The 25,114-nt window shown below is 39.3% G+C and overlaps 1 protein-coding gene across 1 annotated transcript; it reads right to left on the reverse strand.

Moving 5' to 3' along the window:
• Positions 1-4,980: 4,980 nt before the first annotated feature.
• Positions 4,981-24,028, reverse strand: LOC311441411 (cytochrome P450 2J4-like). Its single transcript, XM_084529523.1, has 11 exons — positions 23,892-24,028; positions 23,136-23,310; positions 17,824-17,937; positions 16,472-16,634; positions 15,835-15,984; positions 13,837-13,997; positions 12,145-12,321; positions 9,547-9,688; positions 7,056-7,243; positions 6,208-6,349; positions 4,981-5,527 (listed from the first exon to the last, which is right to left on the reverse strand). The coding sequence occupies exons 2-11, from the start codon at positions 23,298-23,300 to the stop codon at positions 5,349-5,351; spliced, it is 1,581 nt and encodes a 526-aa protein (XP_084385649.1). The 5' UTR covers positions 23,301-23,310; positions 23,892-24,028; the 3' UTR covers positions 4,981-5,348.
• Positions 24,029-25,114: the final 1,086 nt, after the last annotated feature.

The following is a 25,114-nucleotide window of genomic DNA, read 5'->3' on the forward strand; positions in this document are numbered from 1 at the left end:
ATCATTGGAATAAACATTTTAAATAACTCCTTGAAATACTATCAAAAACTCATAGAATACAAAATAGTCAAAAATTGTAGTTCAAAATGTTTGCAGGGTATAGAAGATATTCTCCACTTTTAATTGTATGACCTTCTCTTATAGTTCTGGAATAACATCATTCATAAAGTCATTTTCTCTGCAGTGCTCCTTAAAGTGCATTCCTTGTAGAATATCATCACATCACCAGCTGACCCCAGAACATACTTGTATTATTATCTCATCCCCTGCCTCACCTGCTGCATCTCAGAAACTATTGAGGGAAAGAGCTACAATTGTATTATTGTTATTTCTTTAATATTAGGATCTCAGTCTGCGGGATAGCAAATAAATAGCTCCTGGGGTATTGGCTAAAAATAACATTGGCTGAGATTTGTTCACAGATATTGTTACAAGTTCATAAGCTTTTCAATAAGGGGAAAAAAAAGTTCATCAGGAGCTTTTAGGTTGGTGATCTGAATAGAAAAATTCTGAATGGAAAAATACAGTTACAAATAACACCTCAGAACACTTTTTTTAATGAACATGTTCTATTTTCCCCACTAAATCTTTTATTCAAGAAAACTGAAAGAAAATATTTTAGATCTGGACATCAAACTTGAATTGGAATACTCTGGCTTACAGAGGCATTTTGAGTCACTGCAAATTTAAAATGCCTTTTTCTGCTGTGATTTGCTGCTCTGTGAGAACTTAATGCTCAATAAAAATTGTCAGAGAAACTCCCTGGGGAAAACTGGCCCTACTGCTAGAAAGGAAGGAGGGAAGGACAAGTGGTTCTGGAACAGGGTCATCTCACCTTTCCAAATATCTGACATTAGAACCAATAAGGAGAAATATCAGTGTTATCACAGCCTTCATACATTCATAATCATAAAAATAAAAGGTCAAATAAAATGGTGTTTTAAAGTTAAGGCCTTAAAGTTTCTGTGAGCCATGACAAGTTTGGGAATACATTTTTCACCGTGCTCCAGCCAGCAGTTTGGGATCTGATAACTTCAAGAAATTAGGCCTAACCAGGCTCAGTGTTTAGGTTGACTAACAAGATCCTTGATTAAACACTGAATAGAGCTAAATGTAGAACAGAATCCCTTTCAGTGCCTCTTTCCAGTTTGACAGGGTACCATCCATAAACATTCCCATAGTTTTCCACTAAGTTCTGCAAAGCTTCCTATACCCCATGTTTCCCTAGTTTCTTTCTGAGATTGTGCCAAAGCCACAATGAAGAGCAGTAAATTACATTAATGGCATCTCTCCTAAAAAGAAAACTAAGTTTGACATTATTTGGTGACTACAGACTATTTCTGTTTGCCTCCCAGTGCCTACAACTCGATTATTTTTGCCAGGATGTTCTCAGAAGTGCAATCAGGCTGACTGATTTATAACTCAGCAACTTCTCCTACCTCTTGAAGATAAATAAACATTTGACCTTTTCCCATCCTCCACAGGTTCTCATAGATAATTGCTAATTGCTCTGAGGTTAATACCAGTCCCTAAGTGCCCTGGGACAAATCAGCCTAGCCAATTTGAAAACATCCCATTTATCCAGTTATTTTCTAACCTCTTTTACCTAATCTAGACACAAATCTCCCATGAATGTCATGGGTGTTAAATGTATTTTCCTCTGGATCACCATTACCATTTTCACCAAAGCCAAGAAGGGCATTAAATTGTCCATCTGCCAGAGAGCCTTCTTGATGTACTGCAGTTTTAAGAAACCAGCACTTTCCGTGGTCCTCATTTTACTACTGAAATACAGAATTATTATTCTTTATAACTTGTATTTACTTTGCATGCAAACTTTAAAGAGGCATGGAGCAAATCTACCAGGGAACACACCCAGAAGTTGAAATTTTCATTTTATTCTGATATTGACTGGTGAACTCTTAAAGAAATGAGAGAGTGCAGAAGCATTCACTTCAGTCCGTGCTTCTGACACCCTGCAGACGCTGGAATATGCTTATTAAGGCTCAGGAAAACAAGGGCAAGAATTGTGCCCTTACTAACGTGGCAGTCTGTAGTAAATAACTCCACCCCACTTTACCTTTTGCTCTTGCCCTACTCATTCTTTCACAGGAGCCATGTTCTTCACATTGATGAAGGGGAATACTTCAAAAAGGTGTAAAAGGCACGCTTTTTTCCTGCAGATACGTCACAGCACAGAGTGGAAACATCAAGCTGGCTTTGCAAGAGTTAGCTTCAATGTCAGGAAGCAGCTCACTGCAGAAAGGAAAATTCCTGCCTGGACTAATTGCTCCACTGCAAACCAGGGCAGGCAGTGGGCGAGCTCTGCAGGGCTGAGCTGGCTTCTGCTCCCCAAGCAAGGTCATTCACAGCCAGCTCAAGCACCTTGGCACTGAATGTATATCCTCGTTTTCTAACACAGCTACACAGCCAGCCGCTCTGCTTTCTCCCCAGAAGGATATATGATATAAGTGCTTGAATATTTGTTTTGCAGCGACCCGTCTCCTCCCAAAGCATTTTACATGCTCCTGTTCTGTGATCTTTTCCCAGAGTTCATGGTGTTTGTTGTCACGTTTTGTAGCTGATATAGAAGAAAGCAAACACTGATCTGTTTTAAGTTTGGAAAGCAGACAACTAGAAGATAAATAATTGGAGCTACTAAAGATTTACCCAGTCCTCTCAGCTCCTTGTTACTTAATGTCTTCCAGCTGATACAGGAAAAACAATAACTTGCTAACTCTAAGGCTCTCTTCCTAGACAGACTTTGTTTTTCTTACTTTCTCCTTTCCTTAGGATTCTTGGTTTTTATTCTTACCAGGTAAAAAAAGAAAAGACTGATAAACAAGGTGTATTTAAAAAAGGTCTCTGTACTGTGATCCGCTTTTCCTAACCTCTTACCTCTAAGAAAATGTTTTCTCCTCTATTGAATACAGATCTGTGAATGTGAAAACATTTTACATGTTAATTTTGAGATAATTATATTTTAACAAAGTTAAAACTCTCACAGAAACCTTTCATTTCCACCTGATTTGGGGGGGGGAAAAAAAAAGTTGACCTAGATGCAGTGAGGCCACCCCCACCAAATGACTTCTCTGGCTTTGCAGAATTCAGTGCAGAGAGAGAAGCACTGCAGTACTGTAAGGCTCTGAGCCTCTCCAAGAGCAAGCTGAATCCAGCAGCTTCAGCTTTGCCTCTCTGCATTTTCTACATTTTCCTTTATGCACATCTTCTGTGTCTGGACTCACTTTGCTCTCAGCTTTGTTGGCCTTCTGTGACAACACCAGCCGGGCTTTCAATGTCCTTTGCGCTCAGAAAAAGGTATTTCAGGGTATTTCAGAACATGAGTTTCAGTGAATCCCTTCTTAAATAGGTCAGGCAAGAACAGAGAAGACAAGGCTCCGAAAAGCATCCCTCCTCTTCCCCACCTGCTGTGCCCTGGCAGATCCCAGCTTAGACCCCCAGGTACCCTCTGTGAGCCTCCTGCTGGTCCTGCTGCCACATCTCATGGGCTGGCGTCTTCTATCCAGGCAGCTGTGCACAAAGGAATTAAAAATCTGCAGTGAGCGCAGCCTGTCTCAGATAAATATGTGTAAATAACCTACCCGTGTATGATCTATAATTTTCATATAAAGTGCCCTGAGCATCTCCTCTTGAGCATGCAGACAAGTAGGAGTTACATCCATTGTTTTGGGCTGTGTCATTCCCAGGGGCGCAGGCAGCTCGACTTGCTTTGGCTTCATGCATGCTTTCCCAGACAACTTTCCACCTCAGGCCTATTTATGAGCTTCCCTTTTGAAAGTGTATCTGGAGAAGCATCTGGCCTTCAAGAGTGACAGCATCACATAGCAATGGTGTTAATGCTTGTAATGCTACCACTGTTTCCTGCTTCATTTTTAAGAAGCAATTACAGCCCCAACACCCCCAAATCACAGCATTTTCTGCTTTGCCTTATCTATCCATGTACATGCAGATCCACGGAGACTTTGACATCAGTTTTTAACAGAGCGCTCAGTTTTCAGTCAAATAAAATGTCAGAATGTGATCTTCCATATTTTACTAATGCTATTCTGCCATTTAATTTAATAACAGCTAAATATCAAGTGCCTTACTATTTTGATGCCATGTTCCATCAGCTATTGAATTAGAAATAATGAGACAGATCTTAATTTGTAATGCATTGTAGACTGCCTAAACTCATCTCAATGACACAGTGGCTGACATCTAGTGATGACTGATTTAACAGATCATCATCTGTATAGCTGTCCTATCCTCTCACAATGAAATAGGAATATTAATGAAGGACAAGTTCACTTACATTTTACAAGTCTGTTTCAGACAACATAAATAAATTTATATTCACCACAGGAACCTTTTTTCCCCTCCTTTTCTACTATTATTGGCTCTTTAATTGGATTTGACTAGTATTTTGTGTATGCAGGAAGCCTTTGTAGCTTCAGGCATATCACTGAACTTCTGAGGCGATTACAAAGCATCTCTGGTGTCTTCCATGTATATTTTTCAATTTACCATCAGCTCTAATTCCAGCAGGCTCTGTAATTCAAGTAGGTCCTTTGAGGAGCTCCCTGCACTTGCTCTAGCAACTACCCAGTGCTGATCCTGACAGAAATCAACCACAGAACAGGAGTAAATAATTGCTCTACTACAAAGGAGTTTCCAAAAATTAACATGGCAGCATTTAAAAACATTAAAACTATCTGCCTCTGTGACAGAGTTCAGCCTGTACCTCTTCTCTGCTGTACTCCCACCAAATAATCTCTGGCAGATTTAAAGACACAATTTATATATATATATATATAACATATATATATGTTGGCTCAAATCTCAAAATTCACAGTGAACTGTAAATAATTCATAAATAAAAATGGCTGCTAATTTTTTTCTTCTTATATTTTATTAGCGACCATCAACAAAAAGTTGACCAACGTGTTATGAGTGATGACAGTAATAGAAAGAGGCAGCATTTTCCAGATATGGTTTTCCAAACTACATAGGTTTTGACAACAGGATAACTCAGTGTTAACATTTTAATTTTTGAAGTCTACAATCAGTTTTATCATTTGCTCAGCAGTGCACAGTCTCTAAATCTGCCCATATGGACAGCAACTTCATGATGTCTGCAAGGCTGAGAACAATGGTGTGCTCCAGAGCAAAAGAATAATTTCAATTAAAAAAGAGATCATCTTCAAGAGCATGTAACAGGTCTGAAAAAAAATCATCTGATGTAGACACAGGGAGCACTTCTGGAGCCAGAAAGTTACATGTTCATCCACGTGAACGTATTCACAAAAGTAGGATTGCTTAGCAGGTTGTCTGCGATGTGCTGCATCCTAGCGTGGAATGGCACAAACCTTGTATGGGTGGGGCTGCAGCGTGCCCCCCAAAATAGGCTCTGTGTTGATCTTTGTCACTCCCTCGGGAAGTCGGAAGGTGAATGCCCGGAGCAGGTTGGCAAAGAAAATGAAGAGCTCAGTCCTTGCTAGGTGCTCCCCCAAACACACTCGGTGCCCTGCAAAAGGAAGAGGGAAAGGACAGTGAGTAAATCACCCTGAACTCAAAAACAATCAAATTCATTCTCACACAAAGCAAACGTATTTTTGCTGAGTCTGGAATTTCTTTAGAACTTAATGCAATCAATGACACAAAATTTCCTTTTAAAGAATCCTATCTACAGCTGTAGATATCTGAGCACCCCTTCTGCTATGAGTTTTGCTTCAATTACCTCAAAAACCTTACCTTTACCTGACTGACAACTGAAAAGAAATTCATTCAGTCATGTAAATGAAGTATAAAGAAATGTTCTTCCTGGGAGATATGCTCCAGTTTTTTATGCATAAAGCAGCAGCACAGCTGCTTACAAGTGCTTTTCAAATATATGCCTGGAGTTGAAATGTATGCCCCAGATGAATAACCATAATTACTAGCAGAGAGTTTCCCTCCAAAAATAGGACAGGTTAGATGCATGCATTTCTCAGCATGTCTCTGATTTTCCATATAATTATTTGCTCAGCAGAATTTTTAGTAGATGTCTACAGGTGGATTGGGAAATGTTACTGAAAATAATCATTTTGATTTTATCACAGTTTTCACAAAGACGCTTATAAGAGATGACCGCAAGGTTTTCAATTGACATCTTAATTATACAGTCTCAACTCAAACTATTCAAATTTGTGCTGTTGGTAAATTTACCTATTGAGAATGGTAAAAAGGCTTCTTGGCTCACAAAGTTTCCATCCTTATCCAAGAAATGGCCAGGGTTGAACTGTCGAGGTGTTTCCCAGTGCTCGGGGTCGTACAAAGAAGAAGCAATATTTGGAAGAACTATGCTGCCCTGAAAGTGGAAAAACACTAATTCATTTCTGGCTGTCAATCTTCCTCCAGCAGCCAGAAACTGGTAGGTGAGACGAGCATTAGTCATTGTTTATTTTCAGTGTTCAGTGTTGTAGGCTGGTAAGTTCATTTCCCCAGCAGGAAGCGAAGAACTGTGAGGAATGGAAAGTAGTTTTGATTCAAAATGTCAGTCCAAACCTAAGAGTGGAAGTGGCCATGTCAATAGAATAATTTTTTTACCATTTTCACTGCTAATATTTCTAATATTTCTGTGATTCAGTCTCTTTGATGAAAGCTAGTTGCAAACCATAATGCTTTTTCCTTGATATTTTATGGGCTTCCTGGGAGAAAAATTCAGTCAAATCTTTCAAATCAGTGTAAGTCAAATGCCTTATCAGCAAAAAATCAATCACAGTATCCTTCAGGATAAACCTCTATGGTTTTGTCTTCACCCGTTTGTAGAAACATTTGCTAAAGACCCCTCTTTCACCCATTGGCATCTTTCACACAGATAACCTTCCCTCAAGAGCAGCATCACTCATCACAGCCTGGTAAATGGCTTCTTGTCCTCCTTCCCATTCAGATTCTCACCCAGAGGAATCTAACCCCATTCCTGTTGAGGGAAAAGCCTTGGTACAAATAGATGTGAATCTGTACCTCGCTCTACTTACACAGGAAAGGTCTGTAGCAACTGTGAGAAACTGTACCTTTTTGAGGGGAAAACCCAGCAATGTTGTGTTCCTCACACAGACTCTGGGCATGCCAACTGAAATGATGTTGCTGAAGCGCTGGATCTCATGAACCACAGCATTCGTGTAGGGCAGCTTTCTCCGATCCTCATAGCAGATTAACTGGGAAGGACCCAGAACCGCATCCAGCTCCTTCTGCACTTTCTCTGTGGAGAAATAGTCGCCATTTCAGGTGGAAAAATGTAAGAAGCATTTTCACTAATACCATTTTCAAATACATTTTCTATTTGGAACTACTGAGAGAGCAGCGAAATTAATGCAAAAATATAAATAAAGAAAATAAGGTTAGTGAGGTGCTCCAACAGCTGAAACATGAGAAGCTCTGCTTCTGTGTCTGATGCTATTTGATGGTATATTAAGGAAAGACATTTGTTGCTCAGAATTTTAAAACTAAGCATTGCCTCACTAATGCTTAAATGCAGTAGATAACTGATTTATCTTTGTGTTTTCCTTTGGCTAGGTGCCTCAGGCACTTACAGCCAGTAAGATCAGAGCTGTCTGGAATTCAAGTGAGGTGAATCTGGGCCTTAAGAAACTAATTCCTGTTAAAACAAAATGGGTCTTATGCAGGACGTGTTAAGTGAAGCAATGCCAACTAGAACGATGTCCAAATCCCTTTAAAAAAAATGAGATCTGCTTCTTGGCACATGTCAGTTTGTCAAGAATAATACAATTTAAATTACTTCTGGCACAGAAGCGTTGGGAGAATTAACAGAAGTATAAATTTTGTTCTGTAAACTTCAAGAGAAGCAGCACACACATAATAAAAAAATGCCTTAGATGTATAAATCATCTAGTCTTTTTCCAGGGCCTTTAAAGCAGCACTAAAATGCACAGTAGAGCATTCTACATTGCTCCTTTTGTGCTCATTCACATGAAGCCTGCTCAGTAACTGCCAGCAGCCTGTCACAAAACTAGGTTAGGCAGACCCTGACAACAGATAGGCACCTTGTGGAATTTAAAATACATAACCAGAAAGATTTTTAAAGTAAAGTTAATTTTTTTCTACGAACAGCTATCTTACAAAACCAAGCACATGGCTACTTCAGGATTCAGAACACTTTGAAGAGATCAGTAACTACAAAACTATAAGCATGCACCTCTGTTCTGGTAGTTCAGAGAACACTTCAATAATTAGGCAAAAGGACAAACTTTTCTGTATGGTACATCATGGAACTGTATAACATTGTCACCGGGTGTCAATGCAGGCAAAAAGTATGAAAGGCTTCAAAACGAAGACAGCAATTAATGGAAGACAGATGTACTGGTGTCTGCTCATTACGAGAGTCTAGATGACATGTATGACTCAAGAAACCAGGGATGGATCATTCTGCACACACCCTGCTTTCCCAAGGATGTGCAGGGTATTATATTTAGATAAGTGAAATTATTTAGGTGAGTCAGCACTTTCATAACCTTAATTACAGCAGGTGATAATAAACATGCAATAACATGAGATTAAGTAAACCTTCTTGTCTGACAGCTAGATGTTAAGCAATTTTTCTTATCTTCATCTCTTTTCTCCATTTAAAATCCTATTCTTTTCTGGGCATTTGTACATATTCTGCTATCTAACAATGGGTTTTCTGTTATCCAGCATAAGAAATGATTCTCTCTTTGGTTTTCATTTAGTGCTCTATGAAAGTGAGTGGTACTTAAAAGACAAGCTTAAAAATGAACTAAAATGTACATAGACGTAACAGATAACCATCAAATTCTCCGCCCACCTGGAATCATTTCTGTTGCAAGAAACTCAAATACATTACAGAGTTAATTTAATCACTGATTAAATTGACACCCTGATATCTTGGGCTCAGAAATTGACTGATAAACAAAAGTAAAAAGCTGCCAGTTTAGCTTTAGCTAATTATCTTTACCCAGTTTTTAGCCCCCAGTTTTGCTACTTGGCCAACACAAAGCAGAACCGAAGTTCCCCAAGACACATCGGTTTCTGGTTTGCTGTTTTCAGCCATCAGTCATGTTTACTGCTGTATGAGTACATTCAGCTTCCTGAAATACCATCAGCAGCTCACCAATGGCTGCAGCAGAGGCCACCGTTCCATCCAGCAATGTGTGCAAGCACTTTGGCTTCCCAAAGAGCAACTCCAGCCCTCCTACTGCATGGACAATCATACCACAATCTTCATTCCTCCAAAGACCTCAACCCCTACATCTCAATTAGCCACAACCTCCTATACATATCCCTACTTCCCAACATGCTAACTCTTTCAGGGAACTGCCTTATGGCTGCAGCTGCTGTAAGAGTTTACATACAGAAACTCTGGATCTACCAATGCTGCCCAGCACAGATCTACGAGCATAAAAAGGTCTGTGTTCCACTAACCATATATCAGTGCCTAGGAATAATCTCTGATCCATTAAAACATTATAAATGTGCTGTTCTATTGCATCAAAAGCATCTGTGTTATGCTTATCCCCTTCCTCTTACCTTGGATGTCTGGATTTGCCACCATATAGATCAGACCCCAGTTCAAAGTAGTGCTTGTTGTCTCCGATCCACCCAAGAAAAGGTCATTTATAGAATAAACCATGTTTTCTTCATTGTAGGTAGACCTGGGTTCATCTTTGGACTGCAAACAATAAGAAAAAGTAGAGGTTTATTCATAAAAGTTAGGAAAATCTGAATAGGATTCAATGTGATGTTATCATTGGTTCCAAGCCGCACTAGTACAAACCAGAGAGACAGATAAAGAACATGAGACACCAAAGATGATTGTTAATACAAAAAGCTAACATTTCACAACTGGACTAGGTATGTTTACTCCGTCCATGATCATGAAGCTATATTATGTTTATCTACAGAAAAAAAAAAATATTGTTGGATTACTTGTGCAAATAGTAGTGCATTTGGAATGTTTCATAAATGGCTGTTGCTCTGAAGATGTGTACCAGGATGTCATCAGGCCTCCAGTCACATTCCATCCCTTAGCTTTTTTTTTTTTTTTTTTTTTTACAGCGACCAGATAAAGAACTCCAGGCTGACAAAAGTAATGGTTCTTAACCTGTGGTCTTCAGGCTTCTGCCCCACTGGAGGGCCGCAATGACTCGTGTACAGCTGCTCTGGGGTTTTACAGTTTGCAGTTAGAAGTGCAAGGACATGCATATGTATGATGAAATCAGGAAAGAACATTGTTATATTTTTTGAGAGTTCATTGTCTACATTTAGAGAGGTTATGCTCAGGGATCTTGAACCTTTCTTTTGCCAATGGAGCAAAATAGAAAGTGGGAAGGACATTTTTTTCTGTTTTAATATCATCTAGTCTTTTTGTATTGCTCCTACATATCTACTACAGACAGCTCTTTATTTTTTATTTTTTGTAAATAAATAAACCTGGATGATTTTCACCCAGCAGAGTCCCAAAAGAGCTCACTAAAACAATTTCTGGTCCACTGAGGTTCAGGTTTCATAAATCTTGCAACAGCATTGAAAGACTTTAGAAGCAGTTAAACGCTTCAGAAGACCAGATGTGTTAAAATTGTGCCAGTATCGAAAAAAATGAAAGCAAGAGGATCCAAGGAACTAAAAGCCAGTTAGGCTGACATCCACCCTAGACAAATATATATATATATATATATACCAGCTGATGTAGGAATCAATTAATAAAGAAATACCAGACAGAAATACAAATTAATACTATTTATCACTGTACAGAAAACCAATCTTGGCAAGGGGGTCTGATTTGTTTCTTTGATGGAATTACCAGCCTGGACAACAGTGACAATTTCACAGTTGCAATATACTTGGAGTTCCACACAATAGCTGCTTTTGTTCCCTACAATACGAAATCAAGCACCATGAAGTATTCATAAGACACATGCTAGAAGACCAAAGAGCTGGCCAACAGAACTGGCTAACAGAGATTCTTCCCTGGGTGCACTTCTCTGCAGTGTGATGAGCACAGCAGCAGAGCCATCTAAAGGGACTACATGAGGCAGGCAACAGCCCAGGGCAGCAGACCAGTTTTTGGTGTGCCAGGAGGAGGTAATGGATGGGTGGGTGTTTACAGCCTGATATGGCTGCATTGCTTTTATTGCTGCAACCAGCACACGATCATGGTGCAAGGGGCACCAGCCATCCCTGAGGGGAAGCACTGCCACCCAGGAGCAGCAGCCACTACTCCCATGTGCAGGGGCTGCAAGAATAGATACCCTCACCCTGGATATCTCATTTGGATCTCTGAGCCACGCTTGCCTTGTCAGCCCCACAGTCACACCTATCTCATCTCGCCAACTCCTCTTTCTCCTTTTTCTTCCTATCACCAAGCAGAACAGGAGGAATATGGCCTGCTGTAGGGGACAAAAGGAGAAAGAAAAAGTGAAGGCAAGAAGGAGTTGCAGATGGGAAGGGTAGCTGCTAGTCCAGGGATTAGGAAGGGGATCTGGTTCCCAAGATAATCAAGGAAAAAAGTCATCATGGGAAAGTCAATAAAGAGAGATATCACTCAGCTTATACAAGCCTTCTACAGCCTTTCAAAACCCTACTGATGCTCACATCCCTCCACTACACCTACATACCCAAAATGCAATAAATTATCCCGGTTCCCTTTGTATGCTTCAAATTTCACCGATCACTGGCGCTCTCCCCTTCTCCAGGCTGATCTGAAACACTGCTGACCCCTAGAATCCCTACACAATGATCTTGAAATCCAATTGAACTCTTGCAGCAGCCTGTCTTGACAAACCCTTACCAGCCAAATATCCTACCCAGAACATCCCAACTCTTCCCAGCTCTCTTGTGGTCTGCTTCCAAATTCAGCATTCTTTCATGTAGGCCACAAATAATTTTGTAACTTGTGCCACTGAGGAAAAATGTGGTATGTTAAAAAACCCTTTAGTGAAAGAATTGTAAGATGATGCAGTTTATCAAAAATCAGAAAGGATTTAGCAAATGTCAGGTTACTGGATTCACAATAGGATGTCTATGACAGGTAATAGATTGTGAGAAAAGGGCTCAGATGGGATGATTTAATGATCTACCTCAATTTATACCCTATGAATTGTACAATGAAGCAGAACAAACACTTACTTTTTCAATGTGAGCTAGGTAAAAGTCAATGAAATCCTGCGGCTCATCTGGTATCTCACTCTCCTTGTGGTTTCTGATCTCTCTCCTTGTAAAAGAGCTCAGGACATCATAGCAAGACAATGCCTTCTTATGAGGGCCAGGGAGACGGCACATCAGCCAGGGGAAGATTTCATACAGCTGCAGGAGTGATATACAAGAGGTACCACAAAGACTCTGTCACTAGAAAATGCATTTTAGACCTACTAAAAAGAGAAGTTAATATTCATGTTAGCATGTGTTTTTGGCATCGTTAGTAAAATATTCTGAGAAAGAGTATACTTATGTTTTCAAGTTATGAAACGGCATACCATATAATTTCTGGCTGTGTTAATAGTAAGATTCAGAGTTACAAAGGCTTTCAAGCTCAGCCAACAGCCAAATTAGAATGATTATAATTAGAACGAACTGTATTCATTTATTCAATTATTCAACTCATGTATTAAATTGGAATAAACTACATTCAGGCATTTTAAAAGTGAGGTCCTGCCCTCCAGTGGAGAATACCAGGAAATGAAGAAGCAAAGCCATTGCAAACCGCCCTCTCATCTCACCAGGACATGCAAAGGTATCCCCAAAAGGGTTGGCTATACAAATTCAATATTTCCCCAAAGCAGTCTCTACCAAAAGAGATCTCAAAGAGTCCTCAATAAAACTTGAAACATCTACTACCCATCTGAAACCCAGAAAAGCTGAGAAACAGCTACATGACATTTTGAGTGCTCTCCTCTAGAAAAGAAGGGGTTAGATGACACAACCAGATGAATTTTATCCTTCTCTTACTGTTTGGGAAAATCTGGCCTAACAATAGCTGTTTTCCAGCTACTCTTAAAGCTAGAAAGATCATTCTGAATTTCAGCATATATTTATGCCTGGGTAATTTGTATACATAGTTCTTGCATCTTCAGTGTATTTTCTCTTAGTAATTATTTTCCTGCTCAAAATATCATCCCTTAATTTGTTTACCAGCAGAAGTTTTTTCTCTGTCTTCATTTTGCTGAGCTTATCTTGTTTGTACTCTCCTAGTTAGCACTTTTCACCCAGAAAGCACTTTATTAGGTATTCACTGGAGGCTACACTGGAGAATGCAGTTAAGAAGCTGGAACATGGACACAGCAATGTCCACTTTTTGCCTAATGCTGAGTACCCTTTGCATTCAGAGAGTGGGTCCCCCTCTGTCTGGAATGATTTAAACCACGCTAGAAGTCACAGGCAAAACATATATTTGAATCAGCCTTCTCTCTCTTGACTGTATATAAAACAATGTCTAAATTTGGTACTGTGAATCACACTTTCAGACCTGACATTCAGTATTTAAGAATCATGATGCCCAAGGCAGGCCTCTGTTTTGCATGAGGGTTGAGCAACTGAGTAACAAATATTACCCAGGAGCAGTCCATCAGCTTCAGCCTTGCTGCAAAGATGTAGGAGTAAACTACCTTTACCACAGTACTCAGACATAGGACAATGAACACAAATGACCAAGGCTGGTCTGTAGTGCATTACCATCACACCTGGGGACAGTGCAGTGCCCAGTAAAGCTGCACGGGACATCACTCACCCATTCCAAAACTGTTATGTCTAACAGCCACCTCTTGAATCTGCATTTCTTGCTTTCTACCGTGTTCAGACAAAGACAACAGGTTATTTGCTTACATGATGAATAAAGCTGCCTCCAAATTTGAATAGACGCTCTGTGGCTCTAATCAGCTCTCGGAAGGTTTCATCCTCTCTTGAGAAGCGATGTCCAAAAACAACAGCACAAATCACATTTGAGACGGAATGAACGAGAGGGAAAGAAGGATCCAGGGGATTTTCTGCAACCATAACAATAAATGTCACTTGAATGTCTTATTTTCTGCTTTAGTGAAATGAGAGAACATTAGAGGTTACCGAAAGAACTTTCAAGCAAGCATTGCATTTCACAGAGAAACAGCAATCTTCTTACAAAACTGCAGTATCCTACTGATTTTTCACAGCTATGGTGCAATCCCATAATCCCAGGAAAGTGTTTTGCACCCTAAAGAAATGCCAGACTGCTGAAATATTTTGCAATACAACTGAGCAAAATTAGAGGTGGGAAAAATGATCTATGCAGATTTGCTCTCTGCAAATTCAAGCATGTGAGTGACTGAAAACACCTTGAGATCAAAGGGAATCTGAGAAGAGAACTGTGAGAAAACAGGAAAACTTAGTCAGCAAAAACACAAATACATGCAAGGCTACTATATTTTGTCTGACCTTGCTAGAGATGTACAACCTCCAGTAAGATAAAATGACGGAAATTCTTTTCAACTGTGTCAATAATATAGTAGCTAATTTTAAAGAAATTACTTGAAAAACTAATCCTAAGAAAATTTTATGACTTGAGAATAAATTAATATAAACAACTGTAGCTATATCTGTACTGATGCAACTGTCCAACACCTAAGGCACAATTCTGATCAGCAATTTATTGTTCTGTACTTCAGAAGATTATTTTTTTCCTGCACATGTGGTCACATCTCCATCTCTCCTAGTTCTTAAGCTGAGGGATTTGGTTGGATTTAATTTCTTTTAATTGACACAATGCTAGCTACAGCATGTCCTGATTTACTTTGCATTTTGCATAATGACCAGTATTGGGAAATCTTACTCAAATACTCCTAACTGGGTTGATCGGGATAAAATGTAATGAAGACAAGATTGTACTCACCGCTTTACAGAATGTATGCAAATGGTGTTACAAGACTTAACTCATCATCATTGATAATATTTCCATATCTTTATGAACCAGCACCATATTAGAGCCAGCAGCATGCCCTTGAGGCAAAGAAGGCCAACGTCAAATCGGGCTGCATTAGGAAAGGCCTTGCCAGCAGGCCCAGGGAGGTGAGCCATCCCCTCTGATCAGCACTGGTGAGACCCATCTGGATGCTGGGTCCAGTTTTCAGCTCCCCAGTACAAGACATCAACATAGAGAAACAAGCCTAGTGAAGGGCCACAACACTGGAGATTCTGATGGAAGAGAGACTGAGAGAGATGGGTCTATTTAGAATGCTCAGGGAAGTATCTTAAATGTGTATAAATACCTGATGGATGGACATCAAGAACATAGATCCAAACTTCTCTTGGTGGTATAAGGTAAAGGACAAGAGGCAACGAGCAGAAATTGAAATACATGAAATTCTGCTTAAACATAAGATTTTTTTTTTTACTGTAAGGCTGATTGATCACTGAAACCATTGCCCAGAGAGGTTGTGAAGTCTCCATCCTTGAAGATTTTTAATACCCAACTGGACTCGGTGCTCCACAACCTGTTGTGATTGACTCCTCTTTGAGAAGCAGTTGTACTAGACAGTCTTCAGAAATACCTTTCCATCTTAACCATTCTATGATTCTATTAAATAAATAATAAATAAGATCTAGTTTTGCTTCCCTATTTCTGTAGTTTTATAAATAAGTTTGAGCAACAATAGCCTCCCACTGAGTTTGAAAAAACCACAGGCCTAGGCTTTTTGCATTTTTAGTTCATTCCCCATAGACACTCTAAGAGCTGACACACACTCTTATGGAAAAGAAACTGCCCTTGATTTCAGAGCAGGACAGAGTAGTTCATACACTGAAGACATCAGACAAATGACAGGAAAGAATCAGTATTTGTCACAGTGATACCTTTCATACTTGCAAAGAATTCTACCAGGTAGCGGGCCTCTTCTTGAACTCGATGTTCCAGACCTCTTTTCCCCAGACCCAGGTTGCGTAGAGTCTTCAGTGCAAACCTCCTCTGCTGCTTCCAGGTGTGACCAGTTGCCAACATAATCCCTAAATCCATTCAAGGAAGAGCTCTTTATCATGCTAATATTTATTACAGACAAATACTACTTTAAAAGATTCACTACACAACAGAATATAATGAAACTATTGTATTGCCTATGAACACAAAGGAACAGCTGTGGCAAATGCTGAAAGCATATGGGCAGGGCCAAAATGGACAAACTCAACTGGATAGTAAGAAGAAGATTAAGCTTGATTGCAAGATTAAGCTTGATCTAAAACAAACACATTTCAAAGTTCAAGAGCTGCTTCTCTAGATGCTCTCTGAAGGTTGTAAAAGTGAAGCTATGGAGTGACTGTAAGGGACCAAGGGCAGTTCTGAAATGATGAGGATCAAATAGACACAGACAAACCCTGCCACTATGGTACTGTTGGAAAGGGTTACAAGCTACAGAAGAGCTGCTATTTGTCATGACAATGTTTCTGTACAATATTTATGGTGGGGGAAAGAAAAAAAAAAAAAAAAAAGTCACACCTTTTCCTTTGGCCATTGCTCTGAAGAAAGGAGATACGAGCCTCCCAGAAACGTCTTCAGGGTGGGTGGTCATACCATCCTTAACTGCTTGAAATCCATTCAGTACGATCACTGGAGCCCATCCAAACCATAAGGTGAATACATTGCCATGAATTTTTGCCATCTGTAGATGGGAGAGAAGCCAGCAAAGCACCAGTGAAATCCCACACACTACAAACAAACAGAGGATGAACCTGTTTTTATGTTAATTACAGGACCAGCCCTAGCTTGGAATTATGTTCTCCATCTTTCCCATAAGACTACAATTATCTATGAGAAAGTATGAATGTCTTTTCCAGCATTCATTTTTGGAAACAGACAAATATGCCAGCTTTTCAGAGCCACAAATGTATGCTGACAAACCTCAGGTAGCTTTCATTACCACACACAAGCCAAGGCTCAGTCACAACAGTCATCATTTTCTGCTTCCAGCACCCTGTCCAAGAGGATATTTTCTATGCATAACTTCTGTTCCAGAATTTATTTCAAGAATGTTTCTATCATTTGTACCAGTAAAGTAACAAAAAGGGAAGGCAGAATCAGAGGAGTAACTAGCTTGTAAAGACTACCAGCCCTCACTTTGCATATCTAGGTCCTGGAACTTGATTAAGATCATTCTGTCTCACAATGTTCTTACTTTCTGTCTGAACCTGCAGCTTGGTCACAACAACTGGCAGGCTTCATCCAAATGGCAGTGACAGAAGCAAATGAAGTTGTCTATTGAGAATTATGAAAGCACTGAGAGAGCCAACAATGAAATAGAGATGAGGAGTACTCCTTAAAAAACAATTAATGGAAGGTTTGTTTGTTTGTTTTTTACATCCATCAGTACAACAAGCATATACACACACAGCATATCTTAGTATCTATTTCCTGATTAAGCTAGAGACTGCCAATGCACAAAAAGCTAAAAATCTATGCTGTGAAAGTCATTCCTTAAATCTGTATTTTCTTCCCTACCTTAATTTCTGATATACCTAAAGATATTAAACCCTAAAGGGTATTAAGTTTCACATGAATTTGTCAAACTCAGGGTTAAAAGGCATCATAATGATTTTCACCTATTCAGTACCTCCAATACCAGTGCTGGTATACTCTTAGCCTGGCAAACTACTTTATGCTGCAATAACTTTTTCTTATTTTGTCAACCAAGTCAGTAGTTGCCAAACAAACCAAGCACAGTATCACAGTGACCAGTAAACAATTAAAGTATGTTAACAGTGCTGTTTTGAAAGAGGATGTTTTCACATAGCAAACAAGAAATTAAAAATTACAAAAATTTTTAAACAATTAGAGTATCCAAAAATAAATACCTTCATGAGGAGATCACAATTAAACTGAAAGTTCAGCTGTATCAAGGTCCCAAGAATTGGGAGAGGGATTGGTCCAGGAGGAAGTTGTCTCCGTACTCGTTGCAACTTAACAAACTGCATAATTAGAAGAAATAGAACAAAAGCTATAAGAATTTGACTTATTGTCAACATTTTAACTGCTGCTTTTACCAGCTTGTCTTTATTGAAAATAGTCTATTGAAGCTATTAAGGCTGGTTGCTCAACCAGTTTTTTTCGTAAGAGTCTAAATTTCATATAACTATTTATTCCACGCCCTCTAACCCTCCCTCTTTATTATCAACCACTCTTTTTCTGTCCCACCCATTACATTTTGAAGCTGAAGCATACTTAGTAGGTGTATATCCCTCTCCTTCTTATTATTCAGATTACAATTATCAAATATGTATCACAGGATTTGTAGGAATGGTATCTTAAACTATGGCCGAGATTTTCCATGCAATGTAGATACACATCTCCACATGCAAATTCTCCATCTAATTTTCTGAAACAATTGTGGATGTGTGTGCTCCTACGAATTCTTCATGAATGCTTTTAGAAAAGCAATAACCATACATACAAATGGAGCATGCAAATGTAAGTGGATATTAAATCTTGGACTTTTTGAAATGTTTTGTATCTGTTCTATTTATACCTATATCCAGGAGAGCCACTGATAAAGGGTAATGGTAAGGCTGATAAAAGTTTAAAGCCCACATTTATTGTAAAATAGATATACTAGTATCTAATGGTCAATACGCAAAGCAAGGTTTGTTAGGCTTTCAAATTTAGTTTAAAACCTAACTATTTTAATGTATAACCTCACATTTTTTTCTAACCTATTTGCAATAGGTAACATCATTAAGGATTTTGCTTGCCTATGAATTTCCTTTTTCAATCTTGAAATAAGGGTGGATACTTCTACAGAATATTTTGAGCAATTGTCAGAAAGCTTGCTCGAGAAATAAAGCATATACATATAGAAAGTACCTCTACTGTGAAACAAAAAGAAAAAAAAAAGGGGGGGTAAAATCTATTAGGAATCTGGAGCTACAACCAGAACTAAAGATCCCTCTTTAAGAGTTAGAACCAGTCAGAACATGCATGTGCCACACTTGGCAAGTTGAGAATAAATGCTGAATGAAGCAAAGCTCTTTGCCAGGCCTCAGCACACGCAGGAAGTATAAATCTGTTATCAGGGGAGTTTTACATGCCTACAATCAGACCATGAAAAACCACATGAGAGGGGCTGTGGACACCACAGCAGTGATGGTTAGAGTCCTGTCTTACAGATCTTGATTGAAATGCTGTGGGTAAATGCTTCTCTGTGAAAAATGCACATTCCCTGAAAGCAAAACATTAATAAAAGAAATACATTTTCACTAATCTTCTGAAAACCTGCCAAGAAGGCTTGTGCTTCATCTTGTTTCTTTCAGCTGCTCTTTCTTTGGGGCAAAAATTGCTTCACAGGATTTGTGGCTCTGGGACACACAACGCACTTATCCAGAAAGAATAGCCTGGAGTCTGCCAGCCCACAATTTCCAGACCTCCAAGTCAATTAGCTTCCAACCACCACACTTCATTACCATTAAAGCATAATTGAGGAATGTGTATTAACCAAGAAACGGCTGTTTCTATGCTTCTACAAAAGCTTTATTTGTTTACAATAAGAAGCTTATTCTTCAGAGCACTTGTTTCTAATTTAAATCTCTCTTTCAACAGCAGGGTTTTTTTCCACTTTAAAAATTAATTCTGATGGGTTCATTTACCTGCTCCTTACCCAGTGTGCTTTTGCAAAATCTACTTAAAATTCACTACTTCTTCAATTTTTTTTCAAGTTGATACCAATGTAGATCCCTAGATTTTTAGATAGTCAAAGATTTTGCATCTAGATGTTTGTTTTGTTTGTTTTTTTTTTTTTTACATTCTCAAGCCTGGGGTCCTGCTCTCAATCAAGTCTTTAGAGATCAAGTGTCTCCATCTCCCAACACAGCCGAGGTAACAGGAGGACAGACCAATGGCCAGGACACTGCCCAAGTCAGGTGGCCGTAGCTCTGCACAGGACCTCTACAACGTCCAGGGCAGCAGCCTCACAGTAAAAACCTCTTCATTTCTTTCTGTAGCATCGTGGCTTGGAGTTTTCACATTACCACTAATCCAGGTATCCAGCAAATACCACTGCTCCCTTCAACACCGTGACAGATTTACCAAGGCCCTGCCAGTGATCAGTCACATCCTTCATCCACATCTAAAATCAGGGCATGATGCAGGAGCAGCCAGGAGAAATAAAAGGGCAGGAAGCGGAGCTGAACAAAACCATGGATCAGCACTTGCAGTTACGGCCATGCTGGAGAAGAGAGGGTGTAACAGGGCTCCCCAGACCCCAGCCCTTCTCCACCTCACACAGGATGGCCGTTGTGGGCAAGCAGTCCCACAGATGAATGACACTCCCCATCAAGCCAGCAGCCCACCTTCTCCCACGTTGTCACCCAGGCACCAAATTCAGGTGATTTTTCCCCAGATCTTTCTGCCACATTTGCCCATGACAGCTCAGCCACGCTCTGCAGAGCTCACTCAAGACGATGGCCCCTTGCTGATCCTTGCCTCAGGACCAGCTCCTAAAATGGCTTCCCCCTGTCCCTCCAGCCTCCACCATGCTGGTCCCAGCCAGGCCCTGAGGATTTCTCTCTGGACTCATCTGGACAGGATCCTCACTGTCTTATCTTCTGTTTAAATTCCGATATCCATCTCCAGTTTCTCCAGGGCTACCTTTGTTTCCATATTTTCAGATTTTCTATAATGGAACTCTAAAACTTTAGAAAACATTTATCTCTAGGATGATCCAACTCCTTAAACCACACGTACCAAACACAATAAAAAATATCAGCGGGCATGAGTAAAGTAGTGCCCAATCAAACTTTTCCAAGCCTTTCACGGGAATCCAGACATTGCAGTCAAAACCCTCCCAAACTAACTGATCTCCTAAATCATGAAGCAATGGCTGTACAAATTCATCCTAACACAATGGACAGGGAAGATCCTGAGAGTATGAATTCAGATTCAGAAAACAAGAAACAAGGGTTGAGTAATTTGTGCTTTATGTGTAGGAACGGTGATACTCTGGTGCTGATTACATTCCCAAAACTAAATGTATTTTCACAATAAAGAATATAGCTATGTTTGAAAGTAAACCATATGGATCTCAACAGGAGCCCTGCAGCTATTGCCTCTTTCCTGCCGGGCTTCTAGGAGGGGAGAACAAGCATAGGGAGAGAAGGCATAGAGAGAAAGGAAAAGCTGGCATTTACTCATGCTGATATCTGTATTATCAATCCATTATTTGTTTGTTTTCCTTAGGCTTTCTGACAACCACTCCTTTTTCAAAATTATATCTTTTTGCTGCTCTAAGTGACAATAAAGCCTCAAGTTGCTTTCTCTGATGATGAAGTGAAGAGGCTGCAATCCGTACTGTCATCTGCTTTTTATTTTAATGCATGCAAAGCAACGCTGTTAGGGAAAGTAACTACAGCTACTCTGCAATTTAAGAAACAGTAAAGGATAAGGTAAGACAAACAACTGCATAACATAAGAAGGGCAGTAAAAACAGAAAGCCAAATGAGGCCAAACAGGGAGCAAAAATTGGAAGCAGGAAGGCAGACCAAGCAAGAGAACACCTGAAGTGGATTGTGAAGATGAGGTAGAGGCAGGAAAATGAGAGTAGAGTGATCTGTGGGAAATAGGATGGTCAGTACATTCTTATTATGTCTGCTCCACAACCATCATGCACCATTCAAATTTTGCTTGGTAGAGATCCCAGACCTTCCCAGTCTAGGTAAAACAGGGGAGCAGAAAACCTTTCACAGGACTCACTGGCAAAGCTGAGTGTGTGGAGTAACCTTGAGATGTTAACCATAATTTATTCTGGCACATACAGTTTTCCCTACAGAGTATGAGTAGGTACTTAGCATGGATTACTACAGCATAAGAGTATCCAGATGTGTTTTTATGTCCAATTAGATGGCACTGGCATCACCGGTTACTGATTTCATAGATCTCTGCCTGTTAAACTGTGGTGCTTTAAACTACAAGATAGGCTGAGGTAACTAAAACAAACACAGCTGACAATGACTTTAGTCCTACAGAAGTTACTACCAGCTAATTGGTGTATAAAAATAACCCCTCATGTGCTAGCATACAGTATTCATTTTGTACGTCACAGGAAAAAAACACACTCTCAATCTTGTCAGAAAAACCCTTTGTTAAATGTCAGTAACTGAGCTAGCAAAATGTTCAATGTCCATATTTGCTAAGTACTTAAGCACAATGCTCATAAAGGGCTTCAAGAAGTCATCAGTAGTGCCAAATACTCTGTTGGTGGTGATGTGCTAATTTATGCTGATGGATGTCATCAGATATCTCTAATAAAGAATCCATTAAAGCACTGAAAAGAACAAATGAAGCTGAATAAATTATTGAAGGATCTGCAGTAAACAATGCCAGATGACTACCTATCATGAAAAATATGTGTTCTTATGTTGCTGTCAACCACTGGGTTCATAAAAGGAAGAAGGAACTATTTATCAACTCTTTGTGTTAGCTTGCTGTTGTCATTTGTCTTCCAGTCCTTGCTCCTTGCCTGGATTATGAAAAGCTCTCCACACCCGCTTAATGAAGCCATTCCTCTACTTTCATCTCAAGGGCAGAAATACTACTTGTTTTAGTGGGTGAAAACCTCAACTTCTTGCCACATGTCAATGATAGAGTTGCACAACAACAAACCTGTTCAGTCTCAGGAAATGTAATTATCCCAGATCGTATTAGCTGACTCTTTAGAAGGTTTCTCCCAAGAACTTAACTCCTCCATCCACTAATATCCAGGGACAGACCAAATGACCTCTCCACCTATCTCCACAAATTGCAGTTTATGAGAAAGAATGTACAGATATTTTATCACGACACTTTTAATTTATAGACCTTTCTTCAAGTTCTTTCTCTCTTGATGCTGGTTCCTGTTACCAATAAATAAGACCCAGTTCTAATTCTTCCCATTTTATCTTTATTTAATAATATGCACCAGGACAAATATACCAAGTGTTTTCAAACTGAAAACAAGAACAAAAGATTAACTCTTTGAAGGTAAAATCCTCAGGATGCAACTGTCTGAAAAGCACCTTCCAGTATAGTGATTGACCAAATCAAGAGGAAAGCAAAAAACCTTAAGAAATGATAAGATGCATTCATTTTCAGAAACAATCATGCAAAGTCTTCCCTGAATCCATACAGCAACATTTCCTACCGAGGAATAGCACAGAGCTGGAATGGGGGTGGCTTCATTATACTCCCAAAAACAAACTTTGTGTTGACTTCTTTCACTCCATCGGGCAGAGTGAACTTGAATGCCCGCAATAGGGTGGAAAAGACAATAAAGAGTTCCAGCCTTGCCAAAAGCTCCCCCATGCATACACGGCTCCCTGTGAAAAGACAGAAAAGGCAATCAGCCAAAGGATTTCTATCAAAACTACCTTTCTAATTTGCTTGCAGTTTTCAGGAAAACAAACAAACAAACAAACAACAACAACACAGCATCTATTATCAAATAGGTAAGGGTTTTTCGTTTGCTTGCTTGTTTTCTGCAGATAGTCCTTTTCTTCTACAGTTAACTGACTCTGTCATGTAATGATTCAAATCTGAAAGGCTGCTTTGTATTTTCACTCTGAAAGTTTCCATCTGTATTCACAGCAGGCAGACAGAGCATTATAGAAATGATCACCAGGGCTGCGTAGTTTATAGTTACAGTCTTAATAGCATTATGAATTTTGCTGCTACTACTTTGATAGCTGGATCTCTCATCCAAGAGAAAATGGATCTCTTCCAATAAAAAGGTTTCTGTTTTTCATTCCTTCTCTTCCAATCTTTTCCACATACAATTGGACTTTTCTCTTTCTGGAGATATTTACAACAGTAGAATTGCCTTCCCAATTTATGTAGAGGGATGAATGGATCTTAAGTTGTTATCACATGGAATAAATAAATTGCTGTTCAGTGTAAATACCTATTGAGAATGGTAAGAATGCTTCTCTGTGTACAAAGTTTCCATCTTTATCCAGAAAGTGGCCTGGGTTGAACTGATCAGGTGTTTCCCATTTTTCAGGATCAGACAGAACAGAATCAATATTTACTAGAACTATGGTGTTCTGAAAAAAAGGAGCACATTTGTTAAAATGTGTTGGTTTTCTTTTTCTTATTGCCATTGCATTTTTAATACTTAGCTTCTCAGTAACAGTATGAGTACCAATTTAATTTTTACCTTTGATACTCTATGATTTCTGCTATGCTAGAGTTGCTTTAAGCAGATCCATAAAAAAAAAAAAAAAGAATGAAAATTAAACTAAGGAAAAGCAGTGATAGAAGAATATATAGAAACAACCCTAACGTACCTTTCAGTTATAAAACTTTTAAATATTTTAATTATAACATTTGCAAGATACTTAATTTAAAAGTTTGTGACACAAAAATAATTTCAAATTTCCAAGGTTTTCAGTAGAACTATTTTTTCTGGTTTTGGATGGCCTTTTTTCATCAGCTGATAGGACTGACTTGAGACTGCTGGAAATTAATAAGCTTATTTCCAGTCTCCATTCACAAGTTTTCTATCATCAGAAGTCATGTTCTGGAAAGCTACTAGTAGGACAAAGTAGTTAGGACAATACACACAACTTCTTGCAAAAGGCTTGCTTAAATACAGTCATATTTAAGGGACAGCGCCAGAACTGGCAAGACCCAAGCATGTATTTCCCCAATCAGGAAAACCCTCAAAAGCATTTCTAAATTAAACTCATGTACCCCATGCTGCTGATAGTGGCTGTTCTCAATCACAGACACTTTTCAACTAAATAAGCAATTAAAACAGAAGGACCTAAAACAGGACAGTGTTTTGTACAGCTGAAGTGGATGCAGTAACTTAAAAATTACACTAAAACAGTTTTAAGAACAACTACAATTGCACTGGACCTCAAACATTAAAACATGCAGCATGCTTGTACCTTTGGAATAGGATATCCCAGCAGTTCTGTGTCCTTCACGGTCTTTCTGGGAAGTGCAATTAAGATGATATTACTGAATCGCTGGATCTCATGAATTACAGCATTTGTATAAGGCAACCGTTTCCTGTCCATGTAGCAAACTACATTGGAACTACCCAGAACAGCATCCAGCTCCTTCTGGACTTTCTCTGTAGAGGAATATTCAGCTTTAAATATACAACAATCTATAAGC

This window comes from Aythya ferina, assembly GCF_964211825.1.
Source record: "Aythya ferina genome assembly, chromosome: 9".
Lineage (NCBI taxonomy): Eukaryota > Metazoa > Chordata > Aves > Anseriformes > Anatidae > Aythya > Aythya ferina.